The sequence below is a fragment of the Erpetoichthys calabaricus genome, chromosome 5 (genome assembly GCF_900747795.2).
Source record: "Erpetoichthys calabaricus chromosome 5, fErpCal1.3, whole genome shotgun sequence".
Classification (NCBI taxonomy): domain Eukaryota; kingdom Metazoa; phylum Chordata; class Cladistia; order Polypteriformes; family Polypteridae; genus Erpetoichthys; species Erpetoichthys calabaricus.
The window spans coordinates 102,294,582-102,314,137 of record NC_041398.2 but is presented as its reverse complement, the minus strand read 5'-3'; the positions used below and the strand labels follow the sequence as shown (position 1 = coordinate 102,314,137).

The 19,556-nt window shown below is 36.0% G+C and overlaps 1 protein-coding gene across 2 annotated transcripts in view; it reads left to right on the top strand.

Moving 5' to 3' along the window:
• The first annotated feature begins 1,328 nt into the window (after positions 1 to 1,328).
• LOC114651844 (serine/threonine-protein phosphatase 2A 55 kDa regulatory subunit B gamma isoform) overlaps positions 1,329 to 19,556 on the top strand; it is a 265,474-nt gene continuing 247,246 nt past the window's right edge. Inside the window, exon 1 of one of the 2 annotated variants that reach the window (XM_051928221.1) lies at positions 1,329 to 2,009. Coding sequence is in view for 1 of the 2 variants with exons in the window: in XM_028801862.2 (XP_028657695.1) it covers positions 1,940 to 2,009 (70 nt within the window). In the remaining variant the exon portion in view is untranslated. The remainder of the gene's footprint in view (positions 2,010 to 19,556) is intronic. The other variant, XM_028801862.2, reaches the window with a different exon arrangement.

Sequence of the window (19,556 nt, the reverse complement as noted above, 5' to 3'; positions counted from 1 at the left end):
CCTCAATAGGATCCGTGATCACTTGCTCACCTACCGCTTACAGGAGCAGTCTGGTTTTATGCCTAAGAAGTCTACTATTGACCACATCCTGGCACTGAGGGTTCCCTGCAGCCTTTGTCGGTTTTCGTAAAGAGTTCGACTCTGTTGGTTGAGCTGCCCTGTGGAACATCTTGAGACTTCACGGGATCCCCCAAAGTACTGGTACTGTGAGTGTTGTGCAGAATGGAGGCAGAACCTCTGTATTTTTCCCAGTTGATTCTGGGGTTTATTGTGGATGTGTTCTTGCTCCTCCACCGTTTAATGCTTGTATGGACTGGGTGTCTGGCATGTTCATGGGGTCCAGTGATTGTGGGGCATCTGTTGGTGAAGAAAATTCACTGATCTTGACTTTGCCAGCGATGCTGTGATCTTCGCGGAGTCAATGGAGACTCTCTGTCAAACTGGAACATAACAACAAATAAACCTGACTATGAAACATTTCCACATACAGTATGTTGTAAGAAATCTGTAAGTCTGCTAACTGCTTTAGTTGTTTACATTATAGAAGAAAGTGCTTTGGCATACCTTTCACTGTGTTTCTTATAACTCTGACAGGTTTTTAGGATCTCCTCTACTGTCGTTTCCACAAGGGAGGATAGCTTGAATAATTTTTTCCTCTAATTTCTCAGAGGCTTTTCCATGTTTTAACTCCAGCTTTTAAAGCCTGCCTAAATTCACCCTCTTAAATTGATTCTAAAGAAAGAAATAATTGATCTCATCTAAAATGAGTTTAACATGAAAGTGCGACAGATTTATCTGCATGAATCCTAAAAAATAGCTCATGATACAAGTCAAAACAAGTTAACTGCATTTAGAAATAACAGTTGACCAACTGATGATCATCAACTTAAAAAAGATGCAATTGACAAATGTTGTACCTATTGTTTAGCCTTGTCTGTAATACTGCTCAGTTTGACGCGATCCCCAGCCTGATTAGACGGCATATTGTCTGGAACATGAAGTGTTTCTTTCTTTCTTCCTTTCTCATAATGAGGGTTGTTTCCAGTGTTTGTCTCTCCTTCTGTTTTATCTTTCCTCTGCCGAATCAAAATCTTGGTAATTTACACCTGTGGTTGCCCAACCATGTCAAAAAGGCCAGCTGTCCGAATCTCCAGTGTGAGGCTCACTCGTCTGCCACTTGTTCGTCGTCGTGCACCTGATGGTTTGCAGAACGCGCCGTGCTTGCCCCCTCCCGCGACGTGAACGCCGTAATCACCTGCAGTGGCGCTGAGCACAGCGCATGCAGATCACGGCAAGCCGCTGATAGGCTTAGCTGGGAGGAGCCGGCCCTGATGCAGCATCGCCTGGCATATGACAGCCGTTCCGGTGGCAGCCACCAGAAGCAGCAGCTGCACTCTCTCTCTCTCTCTCGCCTTCACGCAGCAGAAACAGCAAGAGATTCCTCAGCAACCATCGGTTGGACTGCACTCTGCATGGGGGATTCTTTGAGGACTACTGCTTGACTACTTGATCGCTTTGCATCGCTAACTGCGAGAGGAGTGCTGCTGAGGCGGAGTCGGCGGTACTCGTAAACCAAGAGGAGAGTGAGAGAGACGGCGACCTCCCTTCTTTTCCCCTGTGCCACTCTAATAAGTGGTATTGGGCGAGTGCGTGCACGTATGTGTGTGTGTGTGCGTGCGTGTGAGAGGCTGCGCTGCGTGTGTGTTCGCCTGTGCTACGTTGAACCCCCCCTTCCCTGCTTGGACCCTTTTCGTACCTCTACATCCTTTCCCAAGTCTTTGCCGCATCGTTCTTCATGAATGTCATGATGCTCTCCTCCGATCTCCGGGCCGTTCTCCGCCTCTGCTAAGCAGCGGCAGCATGGATGGTGCTCCTGCGAGGGAAGCCACGGATACGATCAGTCCACTGCGGATGGGCATGCTGAGTAATCCTGCTGTAAATGGGCGAGGACGCTGACACCCGAAAAATCAACCACAGCTTTCTCCGGGACCACAACTATGTGACTGAAGGTAAAGTGCTTTCTGTGACTCTCTCACGGCAATGCGGCGAACTTCGCGCAACCCTAGCCGCGCCGCGAGCCTCTCGCCTCCTCATCATCGTCTTTTTTTATTTAATTACACACGCACGGTAGATACAACAGCAGAACTCCACTGCTAGCATCCATCTGTCACAATTCATACTGTTTATCTGCGGCGCCTATAACAACTGCGCGCCTACCAAAGACATAACGGATCCTAATAATTATTGTAATGCAATTAACATCTTTTTTTCACGATTTCTAGAAAGTGCTGCAAGTGCCGGCGCAGTAAACACGAGGTAAATTCTGGATCTATAACGTATTTATCGATCCGGACCATTAGTCCCCACGGGATTTGGGAATGACGCATTTCGTTAGTTTATATTTCTTATTGAAATGTAATTTTTTACATTTGGCAAATAGTTATTTAATTCTGAAGAGCACATTGACATATGATTTATCATTTTGCTTTTTTATATACATTATGTACCAATAGTACCGAAGAATCTATCTATCTATCTATCTATCTATCTATCTATCTATCTATCTATCTATCTATCTATCTATCTATCTATCAGGTTGTTAGGGAAATCTTTATATCTGTATATGCTGTATGCACACTGTACATAAGTATCTGTTAATAAGACATCATTGCTAAAACAATATTTCAGCAATCTAATCAAGTATTTTACAAACAAATATATTTTAACATTATCAGTTTTCTAATATGCATATATCAATGTAGAGCCCTTCTGCATCTATAGTGGAGTGTCTTTTCTATCTATGTATATCTGTTTCTCCATCTGTCTGTCATATAGTGCTTTTTAATTTATCTATTACATGGTGCCTTTTACACATATCAATCTGTATAAAATAAATTATAGTGAAACAATGTGAAACTCCTTCATAAAACATCTGTAAGATTTTTACTGTGTGACATAAACTTAAACAAAGCCCCCCTCACAGGCAACACAGAGGCCTTCAGTATACTCTGCATGTCACTAATTTCAGAATCTTGCTTAATCTCAATAATGTTAATGTATTTTCCCTTTGGTTTTTTATTTATATGCTATAACATTTATGCAAAGGGAAGTTCCACATTGAAAAAAAATAAAGAGATTTCAATGGTTTGACTGTTCATCATTCATGTGTTGCCAACATCCAAAACACTGTGTTTCTAACCATCTTTTCTATTTTATCAGAGTGGAACTGTACATCACTTCCTTCTTCGTGCATGCAGTCTGTCTCTCTCTCTTATTCCTCCATTTTTATTTGTGCTGTGAATAGTCCTATAAAATGTATGACACATCTGTTGTGAAATTCATTCTTGGAAATTCATTCAAGAGCTTCCAGTTGTTCTCTTTGAACACCTGGAGGTCTTTATAACATCTCAGAGCTCTGCCACACTGTGAGTCAGTGAGTCCTAAAATCTGAGCTTCTGAATGACTTTTTCTGTCTAAAGAATATATATATACAGTCTTATAACTGTGAGCAGAACATGCTGGGTAGGTTAAAATTCCTTTAGAACTAACATAGAATATCACGTCACTTGGTCAATATGTTGTAACATTTATTTGCATCTGACAAGAAATCTCAGTGGAATTATAATGACTTTTCTGTTTTAGTTTCTTGTGCATTTTGGTTTATTGTACTTGAAATGAAAGTTTCCTATTTAGTTTGAGTTATTGCATTATTACTGCTGTCAGATTATCAATCAAAGTTCTTTGCAGGAATTTAAATGTATGCTAATAAAATTATTACATTTAAGAAACATCAGAAAGTCCAAATTGATTCTGCATAAGCATCTTTTAAGGCATTGTTGTGAAAATAATGTAATTTTCTCATTTAGACACTAATTTCAGTTTTTGTGCTCCTCCTACCAGCCACCTGTTACTAGGTTTTTCTCACTAGGCATTTCTAATGATGCTGTGAGTAGGCAGTATACTTTTTTGTTATTCGAATCACAAGTTAGATTGATAAATATTACACCATAAATCTAACACTGACTGAATTGTTACAGGCTATTGATATATTCAAGACCTTTTGTTATTGTGGATTCTTCAAACATATAGAAATACATGGACGTGGGTGGAAGCTCAAGGGAAGTACATTCAGGAAGGAAAACGGAAACAGTTCTTTAACTGGGCTGCGGAGTTGGGGGTGGGGGGTTGAAGGTTGGAACAAAATGAAGTCCCTGCTGACTGGATGAGATGCTGGGATAACTTAAGCATTAGCTGACAGAATGATCTAGATGGAGTTCAGGGTATCATTTTATTTGTAATTCATTTTTATCCTATTATTTGTACATTTTAGAAGTTTATTTTACATTTTTACTCAAGTGCAAAGAAAATATGATAAAAAAATAAGTTTTAATTTTGTTGAGAATATTGTGTTTTAGAGGCAGCCTTTGTCATTCAGCTATTAAGAAAACCTCAGTTCATTTTCCACCTAAGAAAAATTGAAAACTGCATGCATGTGATTATTTAGCTGTGTGGCTGTCTGAATTTTCTAGAATAGAAACAGTATGACTGAGCAACTGTTTATTTATAGCTTAAGGGTCTGAAAGGTTTCTGAAGATGAAAAAAATATACAGAAGATTATTCAGGACTGCATCGTTGGCGTGGCTATGATAGGGAAATGTTTTATGTGCTGTAATTACAGGAAGAGCTCCTGTCTTTGCATGTTGCCCAAAGCTGTTTTAAAAAATGAGATATTTAGTGAGTCACTGGAAAGGCAAAGTGTCTCATAAAAAACAGAGATACAAACAAAAGCGAAGGTTTATTTATTTTGCATGCACCAGTGCCACCTCAACATTTATTTCTTACCCAGCAGCAGTCCTAAACATTTGGTGTGGGGGCTGTCCATGGTGCTGGTCATGTTAGTATGTGCTGAAAGCCAATGCTTTAAAGAGAGAATCCTCTCTGAATAACTGCTGGTGGCTCAGGAGGGACATTAATCCGATGGTGTGACCTCTTGAATCTGTGCTGGAGTAATGCTCTGCAGATAAAGCAAGGTTGTCGCCTACTGTTGTGTGAATCGAGATTTATGGCAAAGCTACATCTGGTGTTTCTGGACCGATCTCTTTATGCACTGTTGCTTAAATGCCCATTCCTTCTAGACATACTACATTTCAGACCTGTAAAACCGACTTCTGATTGAGCTCTTTCATAGACTAATCCTATCTAATAATACTCAGGGCACAGATTAGAGACTGGCCAAAAATAGCAACATTGGGAAAAAAATCTCTAGGCCTCTGTAATAAAAGGGCAGATTTAGTTCCTTCTTTATCATCCTGACAGGCCTTAAAATAACTCTGAATATTTGATGCTAGGATCCAAGCTTTTGTCCTTAACTCTTGCTGAGAGAAAATCCATCATTGTGGGCTTTATAAGTGGTTATTGCCATGCTATGTAATTAAAGTGTGCCTGTTCCCCTGCCTGATATCTCCTATGAAAGAGACACAGGATGAGATGCATTTCCTATCATGGCAACATGTGTGATTGTGTGTGAAGGAAGTCATTGTGACATTGTAAGCATTAGATATGCTAAAGAAAAATGGGTTATATCTGACCATTAGCAAAGGCTGTTGTAAATCATAGCATATATATGTTTATATATGTATGTGTATTTCTTTACATATATGTACAGTAGATTTACATATCTGTGTGTATATATACAGTATATCTATATTTATATAGATATACTGTAAATATAAACACATTGTATATATTTTTATAATTTTTGCTCTGTATGCAACATAGTGGATCTGAAATGAAACAATCAAGATGTGATTGAAGTGTAGACTTGCAGTTTTAATTAAAGGCATTTAACAAAAACATTGTATGAACCATTTAGGAAAGAGGTCCATTTTTATACATGAACACACCATTTTCAGGTTCTCAAAGGTATTTGGACAAACTAACATAATCATGAATGTAACGATCAGTCTGAAGTCTGGAACCCATGGCCTTCTCCTAGTGCTGGGTTTCCACCCTACTGATGCTTTGCCAGGCCTTTACTGCAGCCTTCTTCAGTTGCTGCTTGTTTGTTGGACTTTCTGCATTCAGTGTTGTCTTTAGTAAGTGAAATGCATGTCCAGTTGGGTTGAGATTAGTTGATTGACTTGGTCATTGAAGAATATTCAATTTTTTTGCCTTGAAAATCATTTAGATTGCAGTCACAGTATGTTTTGGCTCATTGTCCATCTCTGCTGTGAAGCGTTGTCTTATCAGTTTTTGCAGCATTTCTCTGCATGTGAGCAAACATTATAGCCCTGCACACTTCAGAAATCAACTTTTGTTATTAGTCATATCATCAGTAAACACCACTCACCTACTTCTATTGGCAGTCATGCATGCCCATGCCATAACACTTCCTCCATCATGGTTCACAGATGATATGGTATGCTACAGGTCATGAGCCATTCCTTCTGTTCTCCATACTCTTCTTTGTCCATCATTCTGGTGCATAATTGATCTTAATTTAATTTCTTCAAAGGAAACTGTTCTAAAACTTGACTGGATTTTAAAAAATATTTTCTGGCAAAATCTAATCTGTCCTTCCCATGCTTTAGGAATACCAATGGTTTGCACCTTGTGGTAAACCCTCTGTATTTACTTTCGTGAGGTCTTCTCTTGATTGTAGAATTTGGCATTGATAGGCTCACCTCCCATAGAGTGTTTTTATTTTGGCTAAATGTCATGAATTGGTTCTTCTTCACCAAGGACATCCAGCACAGTTGTCTTCCATGGTTATCCAGGTCTTCTGATGTTGCTGAGCTCACCAGTGCATTCCTTCTCTTTAAGAATGTACCAGATGGTTAATCTGACCACTCTTTGGGTTTCTGCTAAAAAGTTTGGTTTGTTTTCTCTGCCTAATGATAGTTAGTGTGTACATGCATGGGTAGCACTTTGACCCTCCTTATTGAGAGTTTACAGTGACAGCTTCCAAATGCAAATTCCACACTTGAAATTAACTCTAGACCTTCTACCTGCTTAACAGTTAATGATGAAATAATGTGGGACCTGCTCACACCTAACCAATGAATAACTTGTCGGTCAATTGTCCAAATACACCCCTGAAAATGGGGGGACCATGTATAAAAATGTCTGTAATTCCTAAATTGCTCATACTATATTTCTGTTAAGCACTTTGAATTAATGTTGAAAGCCTACACTTCATATGACAGTTTCTTCATTTCAAATCCATTGTGGTGACATATGAACATTATGAAAATTGTGTCACTGCCCAAATACTTATGGACCTCACTGTAGCTGTGCTAATGTGCAATATACTTGTATTTATCAGTCAGGTACACACATTATATTTTTTTTAATAAAATGGCATTCTTGTTTGCCAGACTTTATGTCATGCTTTTGGTTTATTTTCATATGCTTCAGATCTTTTTGGAGCTAACTCTTGGATTCATTGACATTTAAATAAAGTAAATGTGGACTCCTAACTAATTAACAATTATACCTGTGGATAAGAGATGCTTGGTAGTGTTAAAATAAAATAAATACATACTTTGCTCTTTTGGTTTTAAAATAGTTATTGCTGAATTAAGTGGTAAAAAGAACATCATTTATCTTTCCAGGCAAGTGCATTTAAAAATTAAAAAATTGTAGGCTTAGTTGTATATTAAATAAAAAGGAGAAAGTTCCCAACTCTTCCAACAAGTGCTTTAGCATGTTAACATAATAAGGATTTTAAAGGTATCCTTCCCTGATTCTTGAATTCTTATAACTGGGGTAGAAATGCTGTTTTTTTGTTAATTCCCTTTTTCCCTTGCACTGCTAGAGAGTCATATACAGTACTTCATTTGAATCCAGTTGTAGGTGGTATGTGACACATTTCTGCTTCTCCATCGCCCTATTTGGATTGGATTAGTTGTTCACATAGAGGTGATGTAAAGTAATTGTTTCCAGAGGACCTTGTTCAAATGACAGAATCTTACTGACATGTTGATTCGCTTGGGAGTAGTTTAAACCTGGAGTTATTTTTTACAGACCTTTTACCTTCTCATATACATAGTAAAGAGAAAGTATAGGAATCATGAAAAAATTTGACCTCAAGATTTTGATGAATCTTGACGTTTTAGACCTTCCAGAGTCAGAAAAAAACATTTTTGAAATTGTCTGTCTGTGTGTAAACACATTAACTCGAAAACGCTTTGACCTAGGTCAATGAGATTTTGAACACCTACTTTGATTCAGAAATAAGGAATCCTATCAATTTTTGGACCACTTATGGTGACCGGAAGTGGTACTTTACCTGAACACATTTCAGATGTTTTCAAGTAAACTATGGCTAAAAAAAGATATATGATTCAAATTTTGTGGGGATATTAGATGTGATGAAAAATAAGTAGATATGAAATTTAAGAAAAATTGTACAACTGGAAGTGATTCTTTAACTGAATACTTTTGCGAATTTTCAAGTAAACTATGGTTATAATTATAGATAGATGATTCAAATTTTGTATAGATATTTATAATGATAAAAAGCAAACAGATAAGAAATTTGAATATAATTACTCAACCAGAAGTAGTATCTTATTTAAACAACCATCCAAATATTTTGTATCATGGAAATATAAATGTGTACACAATATTAAAAACTGTATTCAATATAATGCATATTCTTTCAATAACTGTTATTAATTTTATTTTAATTTATACATCATCAGTTTAACAATAATAAGTAAACATTGAACATACCATGTAAAAATAGAGATTTAATGGGAACAATAAGCTGCTACAACCCCATCGTGATCCTGGTGGTACATTTAATTTTATGATTTTTTTTTTATTTCTGCCATCATTATCATAATTAAGTGTAGCTAAAGGCAGTTTTACCTATAGCAATTTATTGCAACTAATTTAATATAATACTAACACTTTTTCTATGTTTTTAGCTGACTATAACTTTTTACTTTGCACGTAATCTAGGTAATGGATATGTAATTAGGAAAAAATTCCACCACCGTATTCAGCCTCCCTCAGTAAGAAAATATAATTTTAATATAAAGTTTGATTACTTTTTCCTCTATCTCAGTATACGAAAAAGTTGAGGGGAACACACTCCTGATTTTTTTAGAGGTAAAAGGCTCTGTTATCTTTACTGAGCTGTTAATGCACAGTCTATAACAAGTCTATAACAATCTATAACAAAATTACACACACTGTTGATGTGTGTAAAACAAAGGAGTTATTTTTGTATTTGATGATGTGGCTGTATTTTTATGCATTGTCAAATGAGTGATACCAATATTTTGTATTCAGTTACACATTCTATTGTTTAGTTAATGCACTAATTATGCCAGCATCTATAAAGAAAATATTTTAGTGTGTTTTATTTCATTAGCTGTTCTAGTATGAATATATTGTTGCTTTTTCTGATTATGAATTTTGTCTGAAACGTGCCTTAAATTTTGTGGCTCAGTGGTGGTTGACTATGACCACTTATTTATTTTGGAATTGACATCAAATATTGGTGCCTGCTTAGTTTACATAATTTGTTTTATATAATTTAGTTATAACAGATTTTTGAATGGGACCTTTGCATAAAACACTTGTTTATATTAATCTTTATTGATTTATTTATTTATTGTTCAAACTTAACAATTCCAAAGACTTTATTCGTTTTTTAGTGTAAGGCATTAACTTTGCCTAGCTCAGTAACAAGCACCTGCATTTCCTTCACACACCAGTAGATATCTCTGTATAGATCCCTACACAAATTTATCCAGTGACACTTGATTATTACTTTTCTGTCATTCAAACATGCTCAAGTAGACTCCTCCCGCTTACTTTTCATATCAAATTATTCATAAGTACCTGATTTCTGATTGCTTCTAAGAGCTTATGCAGTATTGGCATGAATGTGTGGGCTTGTTATATGTCCAATTTGATGTTTCTTAGATTATTAAAATGATGGTATGGCATATACTAAATGATTACTTATTCTTTTGATGATGAAGGTAGCAGAAGCCATGGTATCAGTCCAAGGCACAGGTAATTACTGTATACAGTATGCTAACATCTAGTGTTCTTCTTCTTTTAACTTCTATGTTTGGACACTATTGAGTGAGAGCCTCCTAAAGTCTCCTTATCTCCATCACATAATGCAGCATCAATCATTTGTTAGTCTGTTAGTTTTTACATGGGCATTTAGATGTTTGAAAGCAGACTAATCGTGATGATAAAATATCAAGAGGACACATTAAACTTCTAACCCTATCCAGCCATAACTGTTAAATCAAAAGTCATAGAGCTCTGCTGTAGGATCGCCAGAGTCAGTCCTGCAAATTATTACCTTGCATTAAATGATCAATTTCCAATATATGTATCATAAGAGAGACATAGTCTGTAACTGCATTGTTTTTTTCTGTCATACGTAGTGATTGAACATTAGAAGACGATATCTAAAAAACAAAAAATCACTGCGTCCATTTTTAAGTGAAAAAATGAAGACTGATACACAACTGTATTGTATAATGTATATTTTGTGTTGCATTTTTATATGATTGTACTACACTATTTATTTTATATAGTGCAACTGATCTTAAAGTTTGAAGGGCGCAATATAAGAATAAAATAAACTAGTTAAAAATAATGAGAAATCTCATAATCATTATTATACAAGATCTACTGATGTGAGTGATTAAAATAAAAATAAATTACATTCTTATATAAACTAGTTATCAATGAGCTAATATTCTCAAACTAGCCTACTTCAATTGAGGCTCAGAGTGGGCTGAGCCTATCTAGGATCTGCACTGGCAATCAGAAGGTTGCCGGTTCGAATCCCGTAAGATGCCAAAGGGGACTCTGCTGTCTTGGGCCCTTGAGCAAGGCCCTTAACCTGCAATTGCTAAGCGCTTTGAGTAGTGAGAAAAGCTCTATATAAATGCAAAGAAAGAATTTAGAATCATCAAGCAAAAAGAACCAGCCCTCAGTCTATTGCAGAGCCAACTGACATAACCCCACCCAACATGAGAACAATTTTGAATTGACAATCAACCTGAAACACACACACACATCTCTGGGGTGTGAGAAGTGAACCAGAGTACCAGGAAAACACAGACCAGGAGAACACAGACCTAGAATGAGCAAATCCCACAAATGCACAGTGACTGGGCATACAGTAGATGTGAACCCAGAACACTAGAGCTATGAGGAAGCCATGCTAACCATTTTGACATCTTGCTTCCCACAAGCTATACATATATAAATTAATCATGGCTATTCTAATAACAATATGAGAAATATATTTATATCTACAGAGGCACATTGCTTTTGGCTATAAGAAAATAACTAATAATGTAAACCCTTCACTTGAACCAAAAAAGTATGCAATAGAAGTTTTTTTTTATGTCTGCTTATCTTATTCTATACTTGCTCTGTATTTGTCAAGAATGAATAATGTTAAAATGCCTAGCTAAAAATTATTATTGTTATTGGTTAAATTATTTGGAACAATAATTCATTTGGCTAATTCTGTCAGTAGTGTTTACTGAATCACTATAATTAAACTGACATTCTTTTTTTTCTTCCATTTACAAAGTATGTAAATATGATCCAAATCTTTTCTTTAATTATATTATTTGTATTCCTTTAACATTTTTATCAAATACGTTTATTTAAAATCTGGTAGTAATGCATAATCAATTCTGACTTGCTAGCAGCATCAAGCTGATTGTTTTAGTTTTTAAGCAAAATATGACAAATAAGGATCGTCAGTAATGTTACTTATATCCACTTTGAGCAATCAATCTATCCATCAATCAATCAATCAATCAGATATGCCATTTGAGCGACTACTTAATTCATAAATAATCATTTGCATGCTTCACTGCAATAAAAAGAAAAGGCCCAGAGTTGCATGGCCTGTTGTATCTTCTAGATTAGATTTTGCCTAATGTGTCATGCTGGCTGAAGCAGGGGATCCTAATTGGGTTGGATTGTAGCATATTTTTGAAAGTGAAATCATTCAAGCTTCATTAGGTCAGCTGCAAATGATATCAGCATTCTAGTAAATAAGTATTAAGGCCATCTATAAAGGCAGGTAAACAAACTTTAAAGGGTGATGTGGAATCAATATTTTCTTTGTTAGGAGCTATACTGTATATAGTACTGTACAGAGCAGATAAATGCTTTTGTGGACAAGCTAATAATTGTGATGGCTGAAAAAATAGTAAATTATTTTGAAGAAACACTGAGTAATACAATAAAATAAAATGAAAAAAAACACCTTTACATTATGCCAGACTTGTACTTAAAAATAAGGGATTGAGTGACATATACAGCTATTAAGGGTACCATTTTGTAATTATAGGTAATTTCCACCTCCAGATTTGAATATTTGTAGAGCCATTAGATCCCTGCCTTTCCATAGTATTAGATACTTTCAGGCTATTTTGTTTGCTTTAATCCAGTACTGATATTTTAGCTTCTGGGTGCAAAAGCTTATAATAAGGGAACACTTTCAGATATTGTCTTTGTAGCAAATTTGGTTAATGAAAATGGATGTCAGGGGAGTGGGCCCCTAATGAATTCCTGTAGTGCAAGGCATGTCACACAGTTCACTAGACTTTTTGAATTATTCATACAGCATTCTCATCAGACTTGTGGTGTTAAACAGGACGCTGCTTGCAGCGGCTTCACGATCAAAGGTTCACTTCCTATGATGGGCAGGTAAGTCAGTGATGATGAAGGCAGCCTGTCGTTTTTTGTGTTGCTGAATGTGACAGGTGTTCAGTGTAGGGGTTGTTAGCTTGCTCTTAGCTACAGGGATCTCTACATGTAGGTGTAGCACTCTTCAGATTTATAATATTTTGAATTTTGTGAACATTGTATGTTATGAACATTTGATGCTTATTTGTATTGTCAAATATTGAAAAAAATGCAACAATTAGACCCTTTGTCTTCCCTAAAGTAACAACTATGAAATATTAAAACTAACTCCAATAATACTGTACAGATGAGCCTTATTATGCTGTGGTGTGAGGCAGACTTTGTTGTCTAGTGGTATTTAGAGTTTCCTGTGCGTAGGACATTCTAAGTGAACACCTCTCCACAGGCCTTTCTGTTTCTCCACATCCCAAAAATGTGTGTTTTTATATTAGTTAATTTGCATCTCTAAATATGAGTGAATGTTGGTGTACATGTGTATGTGGAATGACAGCTTCATGATTATTTTCAGTTCTGCACAATTCAATTCAGTGTATTTTTTATATAGTGTTCTGGATTGAATGAAGACTCAGAGCCCTTAAAAATTTTTACAAGTACAATGTATTAGTTATAAATTACTAAGCCTTTTGCCATTAATATATAAACTAGAGTGGTGTGCCCCCTGGCTGCCTATGGCTGGCCAACCCCACCTCAGTAGCTCGCTTTGCTCGGTACCAGTCCATGGGTATATTCCAAAACGGTCAAAACTCCGGCACTGAGATGCTAAAACTATTGGAAATTGTTATCTGTGCAAGATGAATGGTAATTTACTTGCTGAAGTATCACCAGTATTTAACTTAATACATAGAAGGAATACGACTCCCCCTGCATGATCACCAGTCATGCTTTTTCTGGCAATTGAATGTTTATGCAGTTTTACAATTTGTAAGCGTGTGCCATTACATAGGTTTTATTTGTTGACTACTAACGCTCAACTGAACTACTACTGTTCTTAGCCAAGCAGATGTATATAAAGTATTTTGTTTGACGTATGTGCATTAAATTTGGTTATATGGACTTGAGAGTATTCTTGTATTCTCCTAATGAAGACAAAAAAAATTCTATATAGATGTATACTATATGACGTACAGTTTTGAAGAAAAATGAGCGTTTCATGAAAACGTCACATGAAAACACATAAAAACATTGCACAATTTCATTTATATATATATATATATATATATTTATATATATATATATATATATATATATATATATATATATATATATATATATATATATATAGATATATATATATATACACACACACACACACACACACACACACACGCACGCACGCACACCCACACATACACACACACTGGGTGAGTCAAAATTATGTTAACATTTGAATGGCGGAAACAATTTATTCACAAAACATACTTCATATGTGCAGGATGATTTATAGGAATGTCTCAACCTGTTCGTTATCATGTTCAACACACAAAAACCAAAGGGCAACAGCACCATTTAAAGTGCGGACACACATTTCGCGGGGAACAGATGATACCACAGTCCATATTCTGTCCTTCAGGTCATTGATATCAGGAACTTTCCTGCTGTACACACTGTCAAATCAGGGGAGTGTGAAGGCCAGGGCAATGGTCCACCACGACCCATCAATCGACCTAGGCAGGTGTGGTCAAGATTAAAAAAATCCATTAGTGTTAACATAATTTTGACTCACCCTGTGTGTGAGTAATATATAAATGTATTAATATATAATATATAAACTCCAAATTACATTTAACCAGTAAAACACAACCTGAATAATCCATCCGTCCATTATCCAACCCGCTGACCTGAATAATTAACTTAAAAATCAAATCTTGACAATATATATTCCTATTAATATTGTAATTGTGGGATCTCAAAATGGACAAATGTAAACCTTTTGATGTGAGATGTAGTAATAAAATCACTACTTGCCTGTATGTGGACACTCTAAAATGTGGTCTTATCTCAAAAAATGTAGGAATAGTCTTAAACTTTCAGTTTTTGAGTTGGGATTTTTGCGACATTGGATTGCACAGTTCCCATGGCTGGTCTTCCACGAGAGTATCTTTAACATCTTGATTTTTTAAGTTTTCTTAGAGCTACTATACATTTTCATGAATCTGTACTTATTCAACGGTCTTTAAAACATTTAGTATTTTTTTAAGACTGCTAGAAAAAATAAGAATTGATGTGTATGAGCAATCAAATGCATCACAGTTACAAAGCCTCAGTAGGAACTGTACACATTTAATATTCTCTTTGATAACAGTGCTTTATGCATATACAAAATCACATTTTTTGAAGGCTGGTTATAAAAGTGTCACATTAATTTGGAGGCTGCAGTTTTCACCTATTTCTTTGAAGTAAATGGGCATGAGTCATAAGCATTGCACACTTTTCAGATGCACTTCGTCTTTCTTTTTTTTTATTATTATATAGAAAGTAAATATTAGGCAATTATTTTTTGACGCACCTCAACATGTCTCTATACATTAAGGTGTTGTGACACCCAGTAAAGGAAAGCTGTTTTCTGAAAATGGCTTTTGTAAATGGCAAGTTAAAAAACAACAATTCCATGGTCTCTTGTCTTGTTCACTTTCTTACTGGCACCTACCTCTTACTCCAGTCTTAAATTGAGGACTGAAATGATCCTAGTTTTTAATCTTTGTTTACAAATCATTTTTTACAGGCAAACCTCATTTCCATCCACAGCTGCTAAAGTTATTACGTGCTAGAGATTTAGAAACATATGTAAGCTTTCAATTCCATAAAATCTTTTTAGATGACCTAAGACAGATAGATAGATAGATAGATAGATAGATAGATAGATAGATAGATAGATAGATAGATAGATAGATAGATAGATAGATAGATAGATAGATAGATAGATAGATAGATAGATAGATGAGGCAATATATGATCCCAAAATAGAAATATGATACTTAAAGTCATAACTTAATGTTGAGAAAAAAGAGCCTGGCCAAATCCAGTATAATTTTGATACATAAATTTATAAAAGATATATTTAGAAAAGATTTTGTATAATTTACTAGAGCATAATAAAATTCAAATGAGACAGACATTCATTCCTTTTGAATTCATTTACTTATTAAAGTCATTTCCTGAGCAAGGAAGAATAAGAAGTAAAAATTGAATAGCAGGAGAGACCTCTGGGAATCTGCTGCTGGCACATTGCCCTTCTAGCAAGCAGCTCATTATGAAGACGCTTCCTGATGCCAGCTCTTCTAGGATACCTGCTCCACATTTCTGGGAACAGAATGAATTTACAGACGAGGGAGCTGACAGATTTTGACACTCCAGAGTGACTGAGCAGAAGGCAGCTCATGCCTGTGTGGTAACATGTTGGCTGTAATAAAACAGGGCCTGACAAGACAAGGTTTAAGAAGGGATTGACTTTTACCATGTTCCTTAAATTAGATTTTGTTTTCTGTGCAATTACTTATTTGGCTGCTCTTTCAAAGAGCAAATGAATATATTGTTAGACTTTCAACAGATTCAGGCAATCACATTTTTCTACATTTTTGGTTCATAATATTACAAAATACTTAATTGTCCAAAACAAAAGCAGTCCATCAAGTATATTTACACCATTTTGAACCAACCTACTCCATTGAATGACAGAAGGTAGCTGAAACCTAACAAAGGCAATACAGACCTCTAGATACATCAAATGTCTCTTTTACATTGTAATGTGAAAATAATTTGTGGATAATATTCCTTTGTACTTTCAGATCTGCTTATAGAGAAGTGTATCTGGTGTAAAAGATAGCCTGGCCACAGACAGACATGATAACACAGTGTCCACCACACACACATTTATTTACAGCAATATTATATTTACAATTATTTACAGGTCACAGTCCTTGGTTCTCTTGGCCGCCTCCAATCCTGCCACGCAAGCTCCGTCCTAACTTCCACCCGACTCCGGCTCCTTGATTGGAGTGAGGCAGCCCCTTTTATCCTGTCCTGGATGTGCTCCAGGTGCCTGATGATGGACTTCCGGCAGCACTCCCCAGTGTGGCGGAAGTGCTGCCCTTGCACCCGGAAGCACTCCGGGCATAAACCATCCCTGGTCTGTCAGCACTTCCTGGTGTCCCGGAAGTGCTGTCCCCCAGGGAACAAGGACCTGCCGGGTACCCAGTGAAAAGAAGTGCCGCTGTCCCGATTCCTCCTTCCTCCAGGCATCCTGGCGGGGCAGGGTTCCTGGCCGTCTATCACACTGGATAATTTGTATTTATAATAGTATCAGAAACATAAGGTTTAAAAGAAAGGAGGGTCGAAGGCATTCTATTAACTGCTGCTACACAATGCTTATGTGTTTTTGTCTTTTAGTGGATTAGGCAAGACCAATATTATACAACATGTGCCCAGTCTTGTGCCTTCTAATGCAATATCAGATAATTTCCAAGTGACCTTCACTTAAAAAGGTTGGAAGAGACGTGAGAAAGAAAGAAGATCACATGTTACATTTGCCCCATTGTAAACTGAGCTTTCACATTTCACTTGTCCTCGGTGTGACTTTTTCAAACCCCCTGGGAAGTGATGGGAGGGGAATTTTTCAGGCTTTGCAATTATGCCTTAGAATGAAAAGGATGATGAGGTAGTTGAATCAGGCAAGTGTAGTCTATGCTGTTTACATAAATGCTAGGTGTCTAGTTATTGCTAGGAATCTTATTTTCAAGCTGTAGTTGTAGATTTCCATTTGCTTTAAGACTGGATATGTGTGAAAGGAGTTAAGAAGTGAGCACAACAACAGTCAAATAACCTTTACTACTGTGATGCTGTTATATTTTACAAATTGCCATAGTCCAATTTTAAAAATATGATGAACAACCAGGTTCATTAATGAACCATGTAAAGCAGCAAAGTGTTGTTTGAAGAAATGCTAGTCAGCAGCTTATATACACCTATTAGCACTTATGACATTGGACATGTAGACCACATAGCTCTATATTGATTTGTGGGTGTCTGAAGTCAGTACTACTGACACATGGGTAATTTAATAGTTGCTGTAAGCAGTATTGAATCTAACCAGTGGGAAAGAAAGTGCTCTGGTGCATTTTGGTTTTATTGTAGCTCCAATACTAATACTGGATAGTATTCATATGCCTCTGTCTTTATGTGGGGCAGTAATGTGAGGATTTTTCATGTGAAAACAAGAAGCCATAGTAGAATAAGATGTCAGGGTGGTATTTGTTTCTCAGAAGTAGGCAATACAGAAGTGTCTTCTCACATGAAAGGGAACCAGACTAAAGTAATTGCTTAAATATGGGTCCCTTCATGAAACACCATTTGTTATTGTTAAACATTGACTTTTTTAAATTCCTGCATGTTATACTTGCATTTCAAAGTCTTAGCTCAAGTTGTAGCAAACTGTCATTTTTCTGTTAACCAAAAGCAGTACCTATCCATCCATTTTCATAAGAGTATAATAAGGACAACAATGAGTCAGTGCCTAACCAGCAGCAATAGCTGTAAGGCAGGGATCAGCCCTAGATGATTAATTAGAAAAAGCTTACTGCTATCTTCTGCTACAGTTAATTTGACTTTAACATAAACTTAATTCCATGTGAAAATATTTTATGCTTCTTTTTATTCTAATCTTTTAAACGAATCTTGGGATTGTCAGAGGAGAAGAACACGTAACTCTGCTCTGAAAAGTGATGGTATTCATGATGAGAGAGATCTATGTGATTTGCTGCCTTGCCTCTTCCAAAGATTTTTTTTTTTTTGCCTGTAACTAGATGGTGTTACTTTCTTTTCAGTTCAAATAAATTTTAATGTTAAATGTCAGAGAAAAAAATGGTGCTAAAGTAATACAGGTACTATAAGCTTTCGAATGGTGCAGTAGTGTTATAAATTAAGGTAATGAGAGCCTAAGGGATTCAAAGGTTGTAGTCATTAATTGTTATCACTGTGAGTCCCACTAAGATATGCTGCTGCTATAAAAATTCCAGTGTGTTCTTTCTCTTATTCCCTTTTTAATTGCAATGATGCATCAGATTGCATTTCAGAAACTGTGTGTTGCCAGCCTTATATAAAGTGAGGATCATAAGAGGATTACCTTGACTAATATTAGGAATGCATGCATTTTTCAAAATTTACAGTTTTATATATACTTATTGTGATGCATTTAGTTTCTTTTTTGTATCCAGTGCCAGTGGAATAAGGTATGGCCTTCACTCTTAAATGATTAAGTGCTTACAGAAAATTGATTGATGGATCGGAGATGGTGATGGGTGACCTGATAAGGAAAAAAGAGAAGAAAACTAAATTCTAATTACATAAACTTTGCTAAAGAACCCAAACAACAAAAGAACTCAGAGAGAAAACCAAACACAGAAAAAATGGAGCAAACCAAGAGGTCGAAGAACAAGATTATAAAACATAACTTTTGATCCTGAAGAACAAGTTGCAAATCTAACATTTGAAACTCCAAACCTGATCAATACAAACAAAGACAAAGACTAGAAAACAAAACCAAAAATGAGGCCTGGTCTCCCGAATCTAGGCCTATGCTTTACTGAAGTCTAGTATTCAAAATGACTTTTCCCCAGATGTAAAGTAGACTTTGGTCTGCATAGGCACACACCAAGGAAAAGCTCATAATGAAAGTTATCCTAAATAATCTTCAGTGCCAAAAATTAAATAAAGATACAAATAGAAAAATCTGACCTGTTAAAAATATTTATAAAGGAAAAAATGAATATCTACAAATATCAAAAAGAACAAGATGTTTGTGCCTAAAATGGCTATCCAGAACAAAAAAAATAGCCCAAATACCAAAT